At 36.7% G+C, this 21,930-nt stretch overlaps 1 protein-coding gene across 1 annotated transcript in view; it reads right to left on the reverse strand.

The window, feature by feature from the left end:
• Nucleotides 1-1,758: 1,758 nt before the first annotated feature.
• The window catches only part of LOC111060163, a 119,017-nt gene continuing 98,845 nt past the window's right edge, over nucleotides 1,759-21,930 (reverse strand). The window contains exons 23-33 of the mRNA XM_039441131.1: nucleotides 21,430-21,576; nucleotides 20,542-20,823; nucleotides 20,463-20,485; nucleotides 18,587-18,737; nucleotides 17,253-17,397; nucleotides 16,351-16,664; nucleotides 11,326-11,411; nucleotides 8,890-9,082; nucleotides 5,701-5,877; nucleotides 4,234-4,417; nucleotides 1,759-1,926 (exon numbers count right to left, since the gene is read on the reverse strand). Of these exons, the coding sequence (XP_039297065.1) occupies nucleotides 1,829-1,926; nucleotides 4,234-4,417; nucleotides 5,701-5,877; nucleotides 8,890-9,082; nucleotides 11,326-11,411; nucleotides 16,351-16,664; nucleotides 17,253-17,397; nucleotides 18,587-18,737; nucleotides 20,463-20,485; nucleotides 20,542-20,823; nucleotides 21,430-21,576 (1,800 nt within the window). The 3' untranslated portion in view covers nucleotides 1,759-1,828. The remainder of the gene's footprint in view (nucleotides 1,927-4,233; nucleotides 4,418-5,700; nucleotides 5,878-8,889; nucleotides 9,083-11,325; nucleotides 11,412-16,350; nucleotides 16,665-17,252; nucleotides 17,398-18,586; nucleotides 18,738-20,462; nucleotides 20,486-20,541; nucleotides 20,824-21,429; nucleotides 21,577-21,930) is intronic.

A 21,930-nucleotide genomic window follows, 5' to 3' on the forward strand; every position in this document is an offset into this window, starting at 1 on the left:
GTATAGATGTTTTGATAGCTTGTTGAGAGCAGCATTCTGAAATTATAATTTCTGCTTATTCTAAAAATAATGAATTCTATTGTCATTAAATGAAATGAATAAAATATAGTTGAATTCACAGCGTAAATTGCCATTTTTACTTTCCTTGCCCTATTACCATAGTTTAGGAAAGTATTGCTTAAGGTACCCCAATTTCTAAATTTGAGAGATTTTTATTTCTCTTATTCTAAATTTGAGAGATTTTTATTTCTCACAAAAGTTTGACGAAAATGCGTTTTGAAAAACAAAAAGTATCTCAGATTTGGCTGATATTTGCACCATAGATGAAGCTCTACCTGAGTAATGTCCAAGTCAAATTTGGCACCCCCAGTTACTATACAGGGTGAGTTATGCAGCTTCAAAAATAAATTTACAAATTTTCAAACGCCCATATCTAATGAACGGTAAGGAATTTTGCAAATCTAATACCAGATTCGAGTTCCTCGCTCCAAAGAGCATAAGGTCAGAAGGTTTGAGCGATTTTTATTTTTCACAAAATCATAACAATCATCATGGACTAACCATCGTGGGTTTTGAGAAACAGAAAGTATCTCAGATTTGGCTGATATTTGCACCATAGATGAAGCTCCACCTGAGTAATGTCCAAGTCAAATTTGGGACCCCCAGCAGCTGCCATACAGGGTGAGTTATGCAGCTTTATAAATAAAATTTACAAATTTTCAAACGGCCATATCTAATGAACGGTAAGGAATTTTGCAAATCTGATTCCAGATTCGATTTCCCCGCTCCAAAGAGCATATGGTCAGAAAGTTTGAGCGATTTTTATTTTTCACAAAATCATAACAATCATCATGGACTAACCATCGTGGGTTTTGAGAAGCAAAAAGTATCTCAGATTTGGCTGATATTCACTCCATAGATGAAGCTCTACCTGAGTAATGTCCAAGTCAATTTTGGCACCCCCAGTTACTATACAGGGTGAGTTATGCAGCTGCAAACATAAAATTTGCCAATTTTCAAAAGGTCCTGTGTTCCAATCTCTCATATCTGTAACAAGCACGGGAATTTGTGGAATTGGTGAAAGTGATATTTTGGAGCTCAAAATTTAAGTGATTTTATTCTATATTTTGTGAATATTTGAAGTTTGGTTTTTGTTTTAACGGAAGTTTCATTATCAATCTATCTAAATTTGAAATTCTTTGTTTTATTCTGATTCATAGTTTTAGATTGAAGATTTGGTGTTGAAATTGAAGTGAACATAACCTACATAATATTTGGACGATTTGTGACAAAATCAGGAAATTGAAGAAGTTTTGGGCAATAGTCTGTTTTTTCTTTTCCGACTATTGTATTGTTCGCTCTATCTAATAAAAAAATAATAAATTTCAACTCCAAAATTGCAAAAAATATGTACGTTTAATTGGTCTGATTAAATTACAATATTACACATTACAAATGATATCAAATTAAAATTTCCTAGCAGTTTGTATTACTTTACTACTTAAAAGACAAATTGGATTTTCAAGTTTAAACCATAATCTAATACAAAACATACATGATAATCATGATTTAGGCTCAACTGACACTTAGGCGACTCAGGTGGAGAAGAGACTGGACTCTAGTGGAGAGCATGTGTTTTGAAATGGTGACGTCGCGGAGACTAGAATCGACTGGTCTGAGTGTCACCATTTGGAAGCACATGCTCTCCACTAGAGTCCAGTCTCTTCTCCACCTGAGTCGCCTAAGTGTCAGTTGAGCTTTACAGAACTTGTTCTTTCACTCTCACACATATATCTTACTAGCACACACTCACACACTCTCTCTCATTCTACTTGTTGTCCAATCCGAGAGCAGCATACTGCTCCTCGTCCACTTCTGTCATCATTAGGTTTCCATCTGGCAGTAGAAGAACAACCCGACGTCCTCCTGTGAACAACAAAACATTACAACATTAATATTCAACGAAAAACGTAATTAAATGCTCCTTTATTGTTCCTATATTGCTCCTCTATTGTTCCTTTAAATGCTCCTATATTTCGTTGAAATATTCAACGAAAAACCTAATTAAATGCTGTAAGGCTCAACCCACACTTAGGCGACTCAGGTCGAGAAGAGACTGGACTCTAGTGGAGAGCATGTGTTTCCAAATGACCAGTCGATTCTAGCATAGAGAAACAATAGCGTAAGTAGATATCCCATGGTATAGGGCGTTTATGTCGCAACTTTTACTGTCATCTTAAGCCGATAGTCCACGTAGTTCTTCCCTGTGAAGCTTTATGACGCTGGTAGTCTCTCATATTGTGACTCTTACCAGGTCAAAACAGTAAAAATCTACAATAATCGGCTTGAGATAACAGTAAAAGTTGCAACATAAACGCCCTATACCATGGCATATCTATTTACGCTATTGTTTCTCTATGCTAGAATCGACTGGTCTGAGTGTCACCATTTGGAAACACATACTCTCCACTAGAGTCCAGTCTCTTCTCCACCTCAGTCGCCTAAGTGTCAGTTGAGCTTAAATCACACCCAAGACAGATTTCGATAAATAAAAAGTGCCGGTAGGGTCATAATATCCAGCTGTCTAAAATCTTCTCTGCATGAATCTCAAACACCAAGGTTAATCATGATTTGTATTGAATTTAAACTTTAGACGCTCATATCTCAAAAAGTAATGATCGGAAATAGTATATTACGCTACAAGCACAGAAAGTTAGTGTTTACGGTATGAGGATAGTTTTTTATGCTATCCGAATACCGTAAACACCTTTCTGAGAGAGTCGCGTACGATATTTTTCGCCACACTTCAGGTATAGCTGACGACAAAAAGTTAGGCGGTTTCGTGGATCTCTTGTGCGTTCCAACAGCTGATGTTGTCAAGTAGAGTTGTCATCTAGCTTGGCTCAGGTGATGATTTTCAAAAAAAAAAGAAAAACAATAAATAGATGCATTGCATCAGCAGTGAGTAGGTTACACCATGTGACCCACGAAGCCGCTTAACTTTTTACTTTCCTTGCCCTATTACCATAGGTAAGGAAAGTATTGCTTTCCGAAAAAAATTAAGGTACCCCAATTTCTAAATTTCTATACGTTTCAAGGTCCCCTGAGTCCAAAAAAGTGGTTTTTGGGTATTGGTCTGTATGTATGTGTGTGTGTGTGTGTGTATGAGTGTATGTGTGTCTGTGTACACGATATCTCATCTACCAATTAACAGAATGACTTGAAATTTGGAACTTAAGGTCTTTTCACTATAAGGATCCGACACAAACAATTATGAACAAATCCAATTCAAGATGGCGGCTAAAATGGCGAAGATGTTGTCAAAAACAGGGTTTTTCGCGATTTTCTCGAAAACCGCTCCAACGATTTTGATCAAATTTATACCTAAAATATTCATTGATAAGCTCCATCAACTGCCACAAGTCTCATATCTGTAAAAATTCCAGGAGCTCCGCCCCATCAATGCAAAGTGTGATTTTAGATTCCCAATTATCAGACTTCAGATACAATTAAAACAAAAAATTTCAAGTGGAAAAGATTGAGCATAAAAATCTCTACAATTAATGTTCAGTGACATTTTCACCTAAAATTGGAAATAAGCTCGAAATTCGAGAAATGTGTTTATTCAATAATGCAAACTGTTGATTCTATTAAATCATTCACTATGAAGAGATAGCAGACTTCGTGTGTCTCCAGCGTTATTGTCCTGTCACCAGCTGGCAGATCTTTGAATAATAGACTTGAGATGCGCGTGAACACTAGCGTCAGGTGATCAATTTTCATAACGGAAAGTTGTGTGAGTGCGCCACACCAGATTTTTATATAAGAATAAGAGCGGCCGGAAAGGGTGCTCTAAACCTGTGTTTCTTACATCAGACGAGAGTCGTCTGCAAACAATGTCTTTCAGATCTACGTAGGGACTGGAAAACAGCTGCTATCTGTGCAGTGTGGCGAAAAAAATGTTTTCCTGAGAAACCTTTTTCATTTTGATAGCTATACAAATCGAAAAACTTTGAAAAATATCAGCAGTAGAAAGTTTATTTTTAGCCTTTACACAGCCTTAAAATTTAGTAAATATTCTATAGTGAGGTCCACGTTATAATGGCAGTGTTTGAATAGCAATGGTATTGCTATCCTTGTCTATCATTCAACAAAGCGGATAGCGCTATCTCTTTCTCGCTTTGCCAGCCTTAAGGCCACTACACACTGTACTAAGACGAGGTACACACTTACCTCCAGGCGTCGGCTCACATGCCTCGACAAGCTGAGCCACCACTTGGCCTCCCTCTTCCTCATCCTCGCCTCCCGCTCCAACTACCACGCCCCCCTCTGCAGCGCCATCAACCACCACTGCCCCGCCCCCACCCGCCTCCACCACGGCCACGCCCCCCTCTGAGCCGCCTTCCTTCACATAGAACTGAAACACAAACAACAACACATCAAGTCAGTTTTGTCATGTCAAGTACAAGAGTGTATTAGTTCAGGAGGAAGCCATCTTGAACAAGTAATTGTCAAAATGTGATAGATATTATTAATAATTCTTAAACGGCAAGTCTTGAACTTTCATACTAGGTTTTTGGAAATTTTGCATTTCAAGGATAATATAAAAGGAAAAGGAGCCTCCTTCATACGCCAATATTAGAGTAAAAACATAGAGAAACAATAGCATAAGTAGATATGCCATGGCATAGGGCGTTTATGTCGCAACTTTTACTGTTATCTCAAGCCGATAGCCCACGTAGTTCTTTCCCGTGAAGCTTTATGACGCTGGTAGTCTCTCATATTGTGCCGTTCATACACTCTTACCCGGTCAAAACAGTAAAAATCAACAATAATCGACAGTAATCGGCTTGGGATAACAGTAAAAGTTGTGACATAAACGCCCTATACCATGGGAAATCTACTTACGCTATTGTTTCTCTATGGTAAAAATCAGATTATAGAATTATTCATCATATATCAGCTGTCGAGTGGATTATAAATTGCATGCCATGATGCATGCAATTCAATATCTCACTGTAACTTGGTAAAACATCAGCAGCTGTGTGGACTATTAATTGCATGCCTCATTGAATGCAATTTTTATGAACTATTGATTGCATGCAATAACGTATGCAATTAATAGCTAAAATAACATAGTATTGTCTCTTGACCTTCCTCTGCTTTGAACTCGGGCTGACCTGTTGCCAGTATGTCTTGAAGGAGATTATTTATTTATTTATTTATAGTTTTCACAAAGAAGCACTGTTTGGGAGTAAAAAACTAAGGATACTCCTTGTACTATTTTCCTCCCAAATTTAGAAAACATTTTAAAAGTCCGAAATAGGGTTATGGTTTCACATTATTCTAAAATTCAGTCCATTTTCACTCAAAAACAATAAAAACTAAGAATTTTAAATTTTGACGGTTGAAAAACATAATAAAAATAAAGATATTAAACGCAAATTACCATGAACTGAAAAATTTCTGCGTTATTTCACAAAATTCAGAGCCAGAAAAAAAATAGCTTTAGATGTTAGCATTTTTGATACACCAACCCCAACAGCCATTAGTCGTTTTCACTTGCCGACAGGATAGGACAGGACAGAATTTACTCTGATGTACAGTATGGACTGAGGAGGCTGAGGGTTTAAAACTGCGCGAGGTCTACTGTTCACAAAACTACTATTATAGATTACATTTATAGTACAGATGAGGTACCTGTTCGGGTATAAGTTGTGCGACGGCATCGGCATAGGCCGAATCAAGTGTGAGCACCTGTGTGGCTCCACCCTGGTCACCAGCCTCCACCGTTACAGCGCTCGCTTCGCCCGCCACGTACCCACCGTCAACCAACAGGGCTCCACCGCCCGCGTTCCTCAGGTCAGCCTGCGATACCTGACAACAAACACAAATCAATTAGACATTTATAAAAAAAAAATTAATTCAAATAAATTAACTAGATTAAATTAAATTGGAATATAGTTTCAAAATGGAATCAGCTGTGATTTTTAGAGTGAGTAAACAAAATTGATTCAAATAAATTAACTAAATTAAATTAGAATATAGTTTCAAAATGGAATCAGCTGTGATTTTTAGAGTGAGTTTTGTTTTTTGGTTTATAAATTCTAAATAATTGAATGTTTTCAAGATTTGAAAACTTTACAGTTTGGTGCAATATTTTTATTCTTTTCGGTTTTCAATCTAATTAAATTCTAAATTTTGGTTTGTATATTTCTGGACTCTTAATTTGATTCAAAGTTCAAGTTTCCAGTTTCATTTTGAGTTTCAATTCAATAAAATCGATTATTTAGTTCTCCAATATATTATCTGTTTTATTTATTCTTTTAAATTATAGTTACTTTTCTCGTGAGTTATACAGTTAGATCAATTAAACCTCTCGCAAGCCAAGCGATTCCCCCATTATAAATTGTTGCCATAATGTCCATCTAATTTTATTAAGGCCGTGCAAAGGCTAAAAATAAACTTTTTACTCGTGATATTTTTCAAAGTTTTGTGATTTGTATATCATCAAGCTATCAAAATGAAAAAGTTTTCTCAGGAAAACATTTTTTTTCTGATCATTACTTTTTGAGATATGAGCGCCTAAAGATTAAATTTTTAGGACAGAACATTTAAAATTCGGCAAGAGATAAATCCATGAGATTTAGAGGATAAATTCTTCATGGTATTGTTGATCTAGTAAAACAAAAATTTTCTGAAAGTATCAATTTTTGGAAAAGTTATTCAATTTACCAAAAATAGCTCAACTAGAAGTTATTTTTACTAAATTGAATAACTATCTTGAAAATTTATATTTCCAGAAAATGTTTGTTTTACTAGATCAACAATACCATGAAGAATCTATCCTCTAAATCTCATGAATTTATATCATACCGAATTTGAAATGTTCCGTCCCAAAATTTCAAACTTCAGTCGCTTATATCTCAAAAAGGAATGATCGGAAAAAAATGTTTTCCTGAGAAAACTTTTTCATTTTGATAGCTTGATGATATACAAATCGAAAAACTTTGAAAAATATCACAAGTATAAAGTTTATTTTTAGCCTTTGCAAAGCCTTATTAAGCCAAATTTGATTTAGTTGATCATTCTCACAACCGAGTTTTGGTAGAGAGTTAGTGGGGAGGATATTTTTAATATTGTTTCCGAAGAATGGACATTGATATGTCCAAAGCTCCGCCAATTTATGTAGATGCATAACAATATAATTATTATCTATAGTTATTATATTACAGATTACTTTTTCATATCATATACAGTTCAATAATTATTTTCTTAGTCTATATTATGTAAATTCATCTATAATTTTGCTGTATTGTAAGCTATTGTATATAAGTGTATAAGCCAGTATATATTGTAATCTGCATAAATAAAGTACTCAATCAATCAATCTCTTTCTCTCAATCCCTCACACACACACTCACACTCTCTCTCTCTCACCATCTTCTAGCACTATTATTTTTCCTATTTTCTCTTTCAACTCAATCAACCCTATAATACCAGCTCAATACAATACCATACATAATATAACCCCAATATTACCAATAATAATTACACCATTACAGTGGCAACAAACGTGATGACACTATAGTCACAGTATTTTATTAATTAAAACTTATTAATTCAATCGTCATTGTAATTAATAAGTTTTTCATAATATGTGAAATTTGTTGCATAATTAGCTGCTGTACTGTAATTTATTGTAGATTCGTGTATAGACCAGAATGTATTGTGACTTACTTGAATAAATAAATTTGAATTTGAAAAAGTATACATACAGTATGGAAACTTGGCTAGTACCCTGGCGCAAAAATCCGCCATATTGTCAGGAAGCTCCGCATTGTAATAGTATTGATGGGAGGTTCGGATCACTTCACTGATCCGGATCAATTGATCTCGTTCACTGCCGCGAGCCAATCAGAAGACCAGGATTAGAACTTCTTAAGGTCACGTGACGTGTCTATAGTGAGGTCCACGTTATAATGACAGTATTTGATCAACTTAGATTTGCTATCCTTGTCTATCATTCAACAAAGCCGGTGGTACTATACTTTTCTAGGTCCACAATGATGACAATTATGTTTTTGACAGTGTAGAAATACAGAGTTATCATAAAAGAATGGTGCGGTTTCGAACATGGTTTAAAGAAAAACCAAATTACTTACAGTTGATGTTGTTTATTCATCTAATTTGTCGTCTCAGGCAGTTTTTTACATAATTGATAAATTTAAATATGTGCGCCTTTAGTCGTTCGACAAAATATCCAAACGATAATCAATTTCTCTCCAAACATTCGCTAACATTTCATTGGTTATGGTTGTCATTGCTTCATTAATACTGTTTTTAAGTGGTTCAGGTAGATTTTTTCTTGTAAATTTACATCAAAAACATTGTTTATTCACAAGAAATCGCGAACTGAACCACTTTAAAACAGAATTAAAGAACCAATGACAACCATAATCGAAGAAATGTTATTGAATGTTAAGAGAGAGATTTATTATCGTTTGGACATTTGTCGAGCGACTAAAGGCGCACATATTTAAATTTATCAATTATGTAAAAAAACTGTTTCAGACGACAAATTAGATGAATAAAAAACATTAACTGTAAGTAATTTGTTTTTCTTTAAACAATGTTCGAAACCGCACCATTATTTTATGATAACGCTGTATAATTAATTATTGCAGAGAATCGGCATCGCTATTCTTCTATCTTCATCTACTGCCATTATAACGTGGACCACACTATAGTAATAATTGTGCCATGTAAAAAGCATTGGTTAGATACGCGTTTGATTGACAGTTTCCATTCTGTACCTATTCTGTGCTATAGTGTCATAAAGTTGATGTGATACGCGTATCAAGTTGATGTGATACTGTATCTTCTAACCTGATAGAGCAGTCCATCGTCTCCGGTGATGGTGACCATCTCGTTGTCATCAATCTCGTCGGGCTGTTGTTCAACAACAATCTGCTGTTGCTGTTGTTGCTGCTGTTGTTGATAGGAGATCTTGCGCGAAGGAACTGTGATTGTGCCCAGAGAAGTTGCTGACTCAGCGGCTGCATTAGCCGCGCCTTTCGATCTGAAAAAAGAAACAGACAAATCAATTACATTTTTTATTCACTTCTATCATAGAGAAAAGATAGCATAAAAATCTGGTGTGGTACACTCACACAACTTTCCTTGCTCATTGATCTAAATGCCTCATTCTTAAACGAGGATAATTTAGGGGAATAACATTATGCCGATTGGCGACTAAATAACTACGATTATACTATTGTTATTGTGTTCAGAGTACATTTTCCTTTGTTTGAATTATGAAATTTCAGGATTTTTTGAAAGTTTTTGAGAAAATCGTGATAGAAATTTAACAAAATTCATTCTTCTCAGGAATATTACGGAGCTCCTGCAATTTTCCCAGAAATGAGACTCATGTCAGTTGATAGGGCTTTTAAATAGCTATCTATGGTATAAATTTGAAGAAAATCGTTAGAGCCGTTTTCGAGAAAACCGTGAAAAAACATGGTTTTTTAGTAATTATACGCCATTTTTCTCATAAATATTATGGAGCTCCTGCAATTTTCCCAGAAATGAGACTCATGTCAGTTGATATGGCTTATAAATAGCTATCTATGGTATAAATTTGAAGAAAATCGTTAGAGCCGTTTTCGAGAAAACCGTTAAAAATATTGTTTTTTAGTAATTATCCGCCATTTTTCTCAAGAATATTACGGAGCTCCTGCAATTTTCCCAGAAATGAGACTCATGTCAGTTGATAGGGCTTTTAAATGGTATAAATTTTCTATGGTATAAATTTGAAGAAAATCGTTAGAGCCGTTTTCGAGAAAACCGTGAAAAACATGTTTTTTTAGTAATTATCCGCCATTTTTCTCATAAATATTATGGAGCTCCTGCAATTTTCCCAGAAATGAGACTCATGTCAGTTCATAGGGCTTATAAATAGCTATCCATGGTATAAATTTGAAGAAAATCGTTAGAGCCGTTTTCGAGAAAACCGTGAAAAACATGGTTTTTTAGTAATTATCCGCCATTTTTCCGCCATCTTGAATTGAATTTTATTGAATTTCTTATTGTCGTGTCCTCATGGTATAAGGACCTTAAGTTTAAAATTTCAAGTCAATCGGTTAATTAGAAATGGAGTTATCGTGTTCACAGACATACACACACACACACACACACACACCACACACACACACAGACCAACACCCAAAAATCATGTTTTTGGACTCAGGGGACCTTGAAACGTATAGAAAACTTGAAATTGGGGTACCTTAATTTTTTTTGGAAAGCAATACTTTCCTTACCTATGGTAGTAGGGCAAGGAAAGTAAAAATATGTACTAAAATATTAAATAAAACTACTAAGAGCCGGCTTCTGAGCTCGGGATTTAGCTACCGTTGGTCCTAGACTTTAAACAGCTGGAGTCAGAAAATTGGTTTTCCAAAACGGGGCGTAGTCGCAGCATAGAGAAACAATAGCTTGAGTAGATATGCCATGGTATACGGCGTTTGTGTCGCAACTTTTACTGTTATCTCAAGCCGATAGTCCACGTATTTCATTCCCAAAAAGGTATGTGACGCTGGTGGTCTCTCATATTGTGCTGTTCATACACTCTCACCCCAACAAAACAGTAAAAATCTACAATAATCGATAGTAATCGACTTGAGATTAAAAAACTTGAGATAATAAACAGTAAAAGTTGCGTCATAAACGCCCTATACCATGGGATATCTACTCAAGCTATTGTTTCTCTATGGTCGCAGTCATTGTCATAGTCACGTTTGAATTAAATTTCGAAAAACTAGAAAATTTAACAAAATAAAAGAAAGAAGAAATGGTGTAAAGTTTCAGCTACCTGAAAACGTATGATGAATTAATAATTCTATAGTCTGATTTTTACTGTATATTGGCGTATGAAGGAGGCTCCTTTATCCTTTTATATTATCCTTGAAATGCAAAATTTCCAAAAACCTTGTCGACGCGCAATTAAAAAAGGAACATACCTGTCAAATTTCATGAAAATCTATTACCGCGTTTCGCCGTAAATGCGCAACATATAAACATTTAAACATTAAGAGAAATGCCAAACCGTCGACTTGAATCTTAGACCTCACTTCGCTCGGTCAATCATTCCTGAGATTTTGAACGATTTTAATTTTTGACAATTTTTGTAAATATCTATGAATTCATGAAAATTCATGGATTTCAAAAAAATGCAAATCTGGTTGATATTTGGGCTATGGATAGAGGTTATTTGATTGCATAAGTTTTTAATTGCTATTGAATTTGTCTAGATAAACTCACTTGGCTCTAGACCTGGACGCAACTTTTCTGACAGACACGGTCGCCGGTTCTACGTTGGCTGGAATTTCTTGTGAACTCATCTCAACCTGCAACAAAATTCAAATTATTACATTCAAAAATCAACATGAAAATATGACTGGCGTCGAAAAGAACGAGGGTTAGAAGGCAACTAAGTTGGTAAGGAGAATCACAAATTAAAATACAATATTGCAACATTCAACACATATTATACAAAGTAAAAAGCATAGAGAAACAATAGCGTAAGTAGATATCCCATGGTATAGGGAGTTTATGTCGCAACTTTTACTGTTATCTCAAGCCGATTACTGTCGATTAATGTCAGTTTTTACTGGTTTGTTGGGGTAATAGTGTATGAACGGCACAATTTGAGAGACTACCAGCGTCACACAGCTGCATGGGAAAGAACTACGTGAACTATCGGCTTGGGATAACAGTAAAAGTTGCGACATAAACGCCCTATACCATGGGATATCTACTTACGCTATTGTTTCTCTATGGTAAAAGTATGCTTTTTAGTGGGGACCACGATTTTATTTATTTATTTTTATGGCTTTTATCGGCAAAGAGATCCTTTCGGATGTTCTGCCTCGCCCTATTACCCAATGTCATTTCCTATTAACATTCAAGTTTATAGGTTATATTTATATTGGGTTCTTTATGTTTTCTCACTAAAAATTTGCACTTTCACTTCCTGAATATTTTCTATATATATATAAAAGCGAAATGGCACTCACTCACTGACTGACTGACTGACTGACTGACTGACTCACTCACTCGCATAACTAAAAATCTACCGGACCAAAAACGTTCAAATTTGGTAGGTATGTTCAGTTGGCCCTTTAGAGGCGCACTAGGAAATCTTTTGGCAATATTCTAACTCTAAGGGTTGTTTTTAAGGGTTTTAAAGTTCGTCTTTTAGCATGTATATTCTTCTTCTCCCAATCTCTTAATTATAATTATTATAATTGAAATTTCCATATCATATTTTACTATAGAACTATAATCTAGATAGAGTACCTCTTCGAAACAGTTGTTAACTGGCAACTAAATTAATAATTTTGTCAGGTTGGCATTAAGTTGAGTTGACTTTGTTAGGTTGGCACCAAGTTGAAGATTTAATGCATTTATCGCGGAAAAATTGATTGGGCACTGCTACTTCAATCCTGGGAATATTATATTTCTAGCCGTCAGGCTCGCTTCGCTCGCCATATCCGTTTAGCCAGACGTTTAGTCTGGACCCCCGACTGGATTGTCCTAACATATGATAAAAATGCTCAAATGAAAAATGCAGGCGAGCGAAGCGAGCCTGCTGATCTCCTTCTTGGACGATCCAGTCGGGGGTCCAGGGGGCGGAGCCCCCTGGCTAGACGGATATGGCGAGCGAAGCGAGCCTGACGGCTAGTATTTTATAAAGTTCAAAATTAAGAAAACTTAATTCCAAACAAACATTTAAAAAGCAAACAAATATAAAATTTCGATGGTAATATTGATAATTAAAATTTCAAATCACACATTTTTCCATAGCAACTATAATTAATTCTATAGTGGTCCAATAAGAAAGAATCATTTTCAAATATTTGAACTTTGGTCAATTATTAGCTTAGTTAAATTCAATTATATAATTGCCATTCATTTTTTATTCTCAGGTTATAAATATTGTTGAATAATTCCCTGTTAATTATGATCATGTTTTATTGCATTTTTGCTTATTGCTCTTTGAAATTATAATGGTCCACGATTTTAATGGCAGTGAAGAAAGATAGGAGAACAGTGTTGCCGAATCTCTGCCTAGCCAATGTCTTCTATAGAGAAGACCTGATACCGGTATATCTCATGTAATATCAACTGTTCATTTTTGATAAATACAATCAATAATATTTTTGATTCGTCGCACATATTTTCCCCAATGCTTTAATGATACATTTTCATAATTGAGATTAAATATTTTGTCAATTAATTATATTCCTACATTGTTGAAAAACAATTTAGTAACGTTGCAGAGGTAGAAAAAGATAGAGCTATCTGCTTTGTGGAATGATTGACAAGGATAGCAACACCAATGTTAATCAAATACTGCCATTATAACGTGGACCTCACTATAGCAATTAGTGTTCGACAATATGATACAGTATCATCTCAACTCGATACACAACACCATAGTTTGATACAAAACATGATAGAGCTATCTGCTCTGTGGAATGATAGACAAGGATAGCAACACCAATGTTAATCAAATACTGCCATTATAACATGGACCTCACTATAGCAATTAGTGTTCGACAATATGATACAGTATCATCTCATCTCGATACACAACACCATAATTTGATACATAACATGATAGAGCTATCTGTTTTGTGGAATGATTGACAAGGATAGCAACACCAATGTTGATCAAATACTGCCATTATAACATGGACCTCACTATATCAATAAATTAGTGTTCGACAATATGATACAGTATCATCTCAACTCGATACACAACACCATAATTTGATACATAACATGATAGAGCTATCTGCTTTGTGGAATGATAGACAAGGATAGCAACACCAATGTTAATCAAATACTGCCATTATAACGTGGACCTTACTATAGTCATTAATATACCGTTTTGGGCGTAAGCCTGTAGTACTCTTCTGAAAGTTGCGTAGGTCTGAATAATTAAATAAATAAATATTTATATTTATATTTTTGAGCTTGAAATTTATTATTTTTATAGAATTATTTTGTGAATTTGTGAAAAGTTTGTTCTATGGTTTTACGGAAGTTTTATTATTAATCTATCTAAATTTAAAATTGTTTGTTTTATTCTGATTTGTATATTCAGATTGATGATTTAGGGCCGGTTTCCGAGCTCGGGATTTAGCTAAGTTCTAGACTTTAACTAGCTTTAAACTCTGGAGTCGGAAAAATTGGCTTTCCGAGTCAGAGCGTTAACGTAGTCGAGGACTCAAATAGACCCTGGAGTTTAGAGATCACGTTAGACCCTGGAGTTTATAATTTCGCTATCTGAGTGAAGGGCTTATAAGTCCAGAACTTATAGATTCCGAGCTCGGAAAACGCCCCTTAGTGTATAAATTGAAATGGACATAGCTAACATAATATAGATGCTCTAATATAGATGCTCATAGAACGTCTTTTTTCCAGAGTAGTCCGGATCACATGAGCAGGAAAATATTGAACTCTCTCCCACCTTTTATATCTGAGATTGACTCTGAAGTTTTGTTAAAGATTAAGTTGAAGGATTGGCTGATCGAAAAATCCTTTTACAGTATAATGGAATTTTTTGAACTGAGACATTTTTAAAATGATGTGATTCTTGCCATCTTGGCAGCGAATTGAATTATTTCTTGTTATTTAAATATCTTTAATATTTTTTGCAATGTAATTTACCATTGTGACTTTGTATTTGACTTGTGTCAATATTGTATTATTGTACAATGCATGACATCAATAAAATTGAAATTGAAAATTTGGACAATTAAGACAAAATTAGGAAATAGAAGAAGTTTTGGGCAACAGCCTGTTATATCTTTTCCGACTACTGTATTGTTTACAGTATCCAATAAATAAATAAATAGTCTTGAGTTGTAGTAGCGGTCAGCATCAATTATTTCACTTGATACACGTATCTCACTTACTTGATACACGTTTCATTAATTTGATACACCTATTACATTGATTTGATACGCGTATCAACCTAATGATACACGACAATTTTTTCAAAAAAAATCTAATTTCGTCCCTTTTCTAACTTATTACCAACCTTGATAATTTGAGGCAGCGTGACTTATATTGTTTATTGTTTTAGAAGGGACGGATTCAAGGATCCAAAGATTCAAAGAACCCCACACGTCAACCGAAGCTTATTGTGTTGCCAAGTAGTATGTTAGTTAGGCAAACCAATACCTGTGTCCTTTACAAGAACCAGGAGTTTTTCCCTATACTAACATTCCATTCATCACCTGGTTGCAATCCAGTGTGATATGCTTGGCAGTCTCTTCAGACTGATTAGTGCTCGTGACCTACGTGAGTTCCACTCCTGGCCTTTTTGTAGGTCCTTCCGCTGAGGAAGGGGCGGCCAAGTTGCCTCTAGGGCGCCCGGCCACGCTTGACTCAGCCTCTTGACCCACATTTGTGCCTGGAGTTTCCCCCCATCTCTGGTCTCGGTAGAGATTTGGTAGAGAGTTAGTGGGAAGGATATTCTGAATATTGTTTCCGAAGAATGGACATTGATATGTCCAAAGCTCCGCCAATTTATGTACATGCATTACAATATTATCTTTAGTTATTACAAATAGCTTTTTTCGTATCATATACAGTTCAATAATAATTTTCTTAGTCTAGATATTATGTAAATTCATCTATAATATTTGCTGTATTGTAAGCTATTTTATATAAGTGTATCGGCCAGTATATATATTGTAATCTACATAAATAAAGTATTCGATCAATCAATCAGTCTCATGGGGTTTCTTCCCTCCGAAACTTCGCAGGGTCAAAAGCCTCACCTCTCCCAAGAAGTTCTGCCTAAATGGCCGCGCTTCTTTGAGCAGTGGTGAGGTTTGGTCTCTCCACCCAAAACTCGTGACCTACTTTGAGTTCCACTCCAGGTCTTTTTGTAGGTCCTTCCGCTGAGAGAGGGGACGTCAAACTGCCTCTAGGGCGCCCGGCCACGCTTGACTCAGCCTCTTGACCCACATTTGTGTCTGGTTTTCACCCATCACTGGTCTTTTGGGTTTTTTCTTCTTGTCCCTTCGAAACTTCGCAGGGTCAAAAGCCTCACCTCTCCCAAGAAGTTTTGCCAAAATGGCCGCCCTTCTTTGAGCAGTGGTGAGTTTTTAGCCTCTTCAAATGCGTGACGTACTTATATCTCACTCACTTGATACACGTATCATTAATTTGATACACCTATTACATTGATTTGATACGCGTATCAAACTATTGATACACAACAATTTTTTTACAATTCCGTAGTTTTGTTTTCAACATATTACCAACCTTGATGATATGAGGCTGGGCGACAGTTGTGGCCGTTGTAGTGGTAGTAATGATCTCTTGAATGGTGGTCGTGGTGGTGGGGATGTCCACCGTGGGAGGCGAAGGCGGGGGTGTAGGCTCCCCCTCTGCCCTGGCCAGCACTCTGCCCGTGAGCGGGCACAGGGTGGGTGGCCTGGGGGGGCTGTCCGGTGTGATCGGGGGCAGATCGCCCAGGGGCGGAAAGTCGTCGGGGAGACCGACCACCACATCCGTCTCACCTGTGCCGCCGGCGTACGACTCTAACTTTATGTTGTCCAGGTCTGTGTTCATTACACCTGATCAATTCAGACAAATTTATAGATAAAACAGGTGTCAAATTCAACGAAATTCATTTGATAAATCATGTGTCAAATTCATCGAGATTCATAAAAAATCATGTGTCAAATTCATCAAAATTCATAAAAAATCATGTGCCAAATTCATCGAGTCATTAAAAAATCATGTGTCAAATTCATAAAAATTCATAAAAAATCATGTGCCAAATTCATCGAGAGTCATTAAAAAATCATGTGTCAAATTCATAGATAAAACACAGGTGTCAAATTCATCGAAATTCATAGATGAAACAGGGTGGTGTCAAATTCATCGAAATTCATTGATAAATCATGTGTTAAATTCGTCGAAATTCATGGATAAAACAGGTGTCAAATTCATCGAAATTCATAGATAACGTAACATAGGACACGTAGGGGATAGGAAAATTATGTTTGATGCATCATCACATCTCAACTACTCAACTGATTAACTTGACATTTCGCATATGGATTATTAATTTATTGAGAATGATAAAATGCCTATTTTAAATTCTTCAACATTTCAGTATATCAAGTTTTCAGTTTGTCTAGTTTTCAATTAGTACTGACCGAGAGTGGACGAGAGAGTGGTTCGGGGCACAACTGTCGCCCCCTTGTGGATCATCTTGGCGGTGGATTTGCCTCCCCTTGCAACCCCTCCTCTGGCACCCCCACCAAGTATTCGCTTCTGCGGTGTCCCCAACTCATCTTTCTTCTGAAACAAAACACACAACAATCTATATAAGAGAAAAGAACTGGCTTATACAGGTAGGGGATAGGAAATTCACGAATGACGCATCATCACGTCTCAACTACTCAACTCATTAACTTCACATTTTGCATATACATTCTCAATGGATGTGCTTACTTAAACCATGGCATATAATGTATATACCATAGAAAGAGTATATACGTGTACACAGACGCACATACACACACACACACACACACACACACACACACACACACACACACACACACACACACACACACACACACAGACCAATACCCAAAAACCACTTTTTTGGACTCAGGGGACCTTGAAACGTATAGAAAACATGAAATTAGGGTACCTTGAAATTTTTTGGAAAGCAATACTTTTCTACCTATGGTAATAGGGCAAGGAAAGTAATGAAACTTATAGAATACTGAAATTGGGGTACCTTAATTTTTTCGGAAAGCAATACTTTCTTACCTATGGTAATAGGGCAAGGAAAGTAAAAATATGAACATCTAAACATTAAACATTATTCTCGAATAGTAAGGATAATCAATCAGCTGACAAGTGGATTATTCATTGCATGCATTACCACAATTATCTGGTCTCACCAAAAACGTCATCATCTTTACCATCTCTAAAACATATGACAGATAATTTGGAAACATGCTCTCCACTAGAGTCCAGTCTCTTCTCGACCTGAGTCGCCTAAGTGTGAGTTCCTTACAGCATTTAATTAGGTTTTTTTTGTGAATAATAATGTTGTATGTTTTGTTGTACACAGGAGGACGTCGGTTGTTCTTCTACTGCCAGATGGAAACCTAATGATGACAGAAGTGGACGAGGAGCAGTATGCTGCTCTCGGATTGGACAACAAGTAGCAGGAGAGAGAGTGTGTGAGTGTGTGCTAGTAATATATTGTGTGAGAGTGAAAGAACAAGTTCTTTAAAGCTCAACTGACACTTAGGCGACTGAGGTGGAGAAGAGACTGGACTCTAGTGGAGAGCATGTGTTTCCAATGGTGACACTCAGACCAGTCGATTCTAGTCTCCGCGACGTCACCATTTCAAAACACATGCTCTCTACTAGAGTCCAGTCTCTTCTCCACCTGAGTCGCGTTAATGTAAGTTGAGCCTATGTCTAAATAAGGCGCAATTAGGTGTGTTCCTTACCCTGAGCTGCCGACCGTGCCGAGGATGGACTCAATGGGTTTAATGCCCGACTTGAGCATGGATCCGGGTCGCTTGAGAGGGGAGGGAGTGGTGAGAACCCCCTTGTTGAGACCGTGGAGGCGGCTGGCCACTGGAGCCTGTTTAGACATCACTACCTTGTCTCTACTGAACACAAAACAACAATATTAGATTAGAATAGTACACTTAGAAAAGTGATAGTACAACATAATGAATAAAAACCACATTTATAAAAATAAAATTATAGTAGCCTACCCTTTACAAATAGAAAAATTAAACAAGAATACAAATTGTATTATTTTTGACCGAGGCGAAGTGAGTCTAAAGGTGCGTACAGACTTTCGCTCTGCTCCGCAACCGAACGTCACTCCAGCAGAGCGATTGTGATGATCGACCGGCGAGCAACAGTGGTTCGACCGGGAACGCGAGAAGATCTAACATCTTCCGTAACGTTCATGATGGGTGCGACGGCTGAGCGGGGCGGAGCGACTGCGGTACGATGGAGGAACGAGGGCGGAGCGTGCTCGGTGCGGTTGGAAGCGCGATATGTACGCAGCTTTAGATTCGGTCGACGGTTCGAATTTCTCTTGGTTAAAATGTTTGAATGTTATATGTTGCGCATTTACGGCGAAACGCGGTGATAGATTTTCATGAATTTGACAGGTATGTTCCTTTTTAATTGCGCGCCGACGTATACAAGTTTTTTGGAAATTTTGCATTTCAAGTTTAATATAAAAGGAAAAAGGAGCCTCCTTCATACGCCATATTAGAGTAAAAATCACACTAAAGAATTATTCATCATAATCAGCTGACAAGTGATTACACAGATGTGTGGAGAAGCCAGTCTATGGCTGTATTTCCATAAGGTCTATAGTTTCATCAGGTACTTGTGGATGAGAATACTGCGTGAGGTCTACTATTCACAGAAAACCTAGTATTATTTTATTAATTTTGAAGGGTACTATAATTCTATCCTATACTATTAATCGTGCAATTTCTGTTGTATATGTTTGTATTTCACCGGATCTCGAAAACGGCTCTAACGATTTTCACGAAATTTGGAACATAGTAGGTTTATGATATAAAAATTCGATTGCACTAGGTCTCATCTCTGGGAAAACTCGCTGTACGACATTAAAAGGATAATTCATCCTTGGATGAAACAGCTGACACTCTTATCGTTGTCACTCTTATCGTTGTTGCTGACACTCTTATTGTTTGTAATATTTTTTTTCTTTATCATATTATTTGTATTTTTTTGTATTGTTATCTTGTAATAGAGAGTTAAGTGTAAGAGAGGGCCGACTGCGCCCTAACTTCGCTCTCTACGAAATAAAGGCAGTCATTCATTCAATTCAATCAATTCAATTCAATCGTGTGGATAGTAAAAAGTGAGCGAGTGATTCTGTGGAAAATTAAAATATCTCATCCCCGAAATTCATAAGCTGACGTATAGCCAGCTGTAAATATAAACAGGATCATTTTAAAGAATTGTGTTCTGTTTATCAATCAATATAAAATAACGAGCGAAGCTCGGTGCCCCGAATTTTTATAAATACAAGACAGTAGCCCTGAATTGATACATTTAAAAACACACACAAAACATCAATTCTACAGTTTCATTATGGAACGGTTCTACAACATTGATTCTCTACTCAGTCAAATGGTGATACAAACTTATTGTTTTATAAACTTTCAAGTCCAAGGCCCGGTTGCACAACAGCCAATTAAACTTTAACCGTGATTAATTTCACGAGAAGCAGTCTTTTCATAAACGTCTTCTCTGATTGGTTCCCGTGAAAATATCCAATCCACTTCACACACGTATATTATCTACTTGATACACGTATCATTATTTGATACACCTATTACCTTGATTTGATACGCGTATCAACCTATTGATACACAACAATTTTTTTACAATTCCGTTTTTTGTTTTTCAACATATTACCACCTTGATGATATGCGGCTGGGCGACAGTTGTTGCCGTTGTAGTGGTAGTAATGATCTCTTGAATGGTGGTGGTGGTGGGGGGATGTCCACCTTGGGAGGCGAAGGCGGGGGTGTAGGCTCCCCTCTGCCCTGGCCAGCACTCTGCCGTGAGCGGGCACAGGGTGAGTGGCCTGGGGGGGCTGTCCGGTGTGATCGGGGGCAGATCGCCCAGGGGCGGAAAGTCGTCGGGGAGACCGACCACCACATCCGGCTCACCTGTGCCGCCGGCGTACGACTCTAACTTTATGTTGTCCAGGTCTGTGTTTTACACCTGATCAATTCAGACAAATTTATAGATAAAACAGGTGTCAAATTCAACGAAATTCTTGATAAATCATGTGTCAAATTCATCGAGATTCATAAAAATCATGTGTCAAATTCATCAAAATGCATAAAAAATCATGTGCCAAATCATCGAGTCATTAAAAAATCATGTGTCAAATTCATAAAAATTCATAAAAATCATGTGCCAAATTCATCGAGAGTCATTAAAAAATCATGTGTCAAATTCATAGATAAAACACAGGTGTCAAATTCATCGAAATTCATAGATGAACAGGGTGGTGTCAAATTCATCGAAATTCATTGATAAATCATGTGTTAAATTCGTCGAAATTCATGGATAAAACAGGTGTCAAATTCATCGAAATTCATAGATAACGTACATAGGACACGTAGGGGATAGGAAAATTATGTTTGATGCATCATCACATCTCAACTACTCAACTGATTAACTTGACATTTCGCATATGGATTATTAATTATTGAGAATGATAAAATGCCTATTTTAAATTCTTCAACATTTCAGTATATCAAGTTTTCAGTTTGTCTAGTTTTCAATTAGTACTGACCGAGAGTGGACGAGAGAGGTTCGGGGCACAACTGTCGCCCCCTTGTGGATCATCTTGGCGGTGGATTTGCCTCCCCTTGCAACCCCTCCTCTGGCACCCCCACCAAGTATTCGCTTCTGCGGTGTCCCCAACTCATCTTTCTTCTGAAACAAAACACACAACAATCTATATAAGAGAAAAGAACTGGCTTATACAGGTAGGGGATAGGAAATTCACGAATGACGCATCATCACGTCTCAACTACTCAACTCATTAACTTCACATTTTGCATATACATTCTCAATGGATGTGCTTACTTTAAACCATGGCATATAATGTATATACCATAGAAAAGAGTATATACGTGTACACAGACGCACATACACACACACACACACACACACACACACACACCACACACACACCACACACACACACACACACACAGACCAATACCCAAAAACCACTTTTTTGGACTCAGGGGACCTTGAAACGTATAGAAAACATGAAATTAGGGT

The sequence above is a fragment of the Nilaparvata lugens genome, chromosome 14 (assembly GCF_014356525.2).
Source record: "Nilaparvata lugens isolate BPH chromosome 14, ASM1435652v1, whole genome shotgun sequence".
NCBI classification, from domain to species: Eukaryota; Metazoa; Arthropoda; class Insecta; order Hemiptera; family Delphacidae; genus Nilaparvata; species Nilaparvata lugens.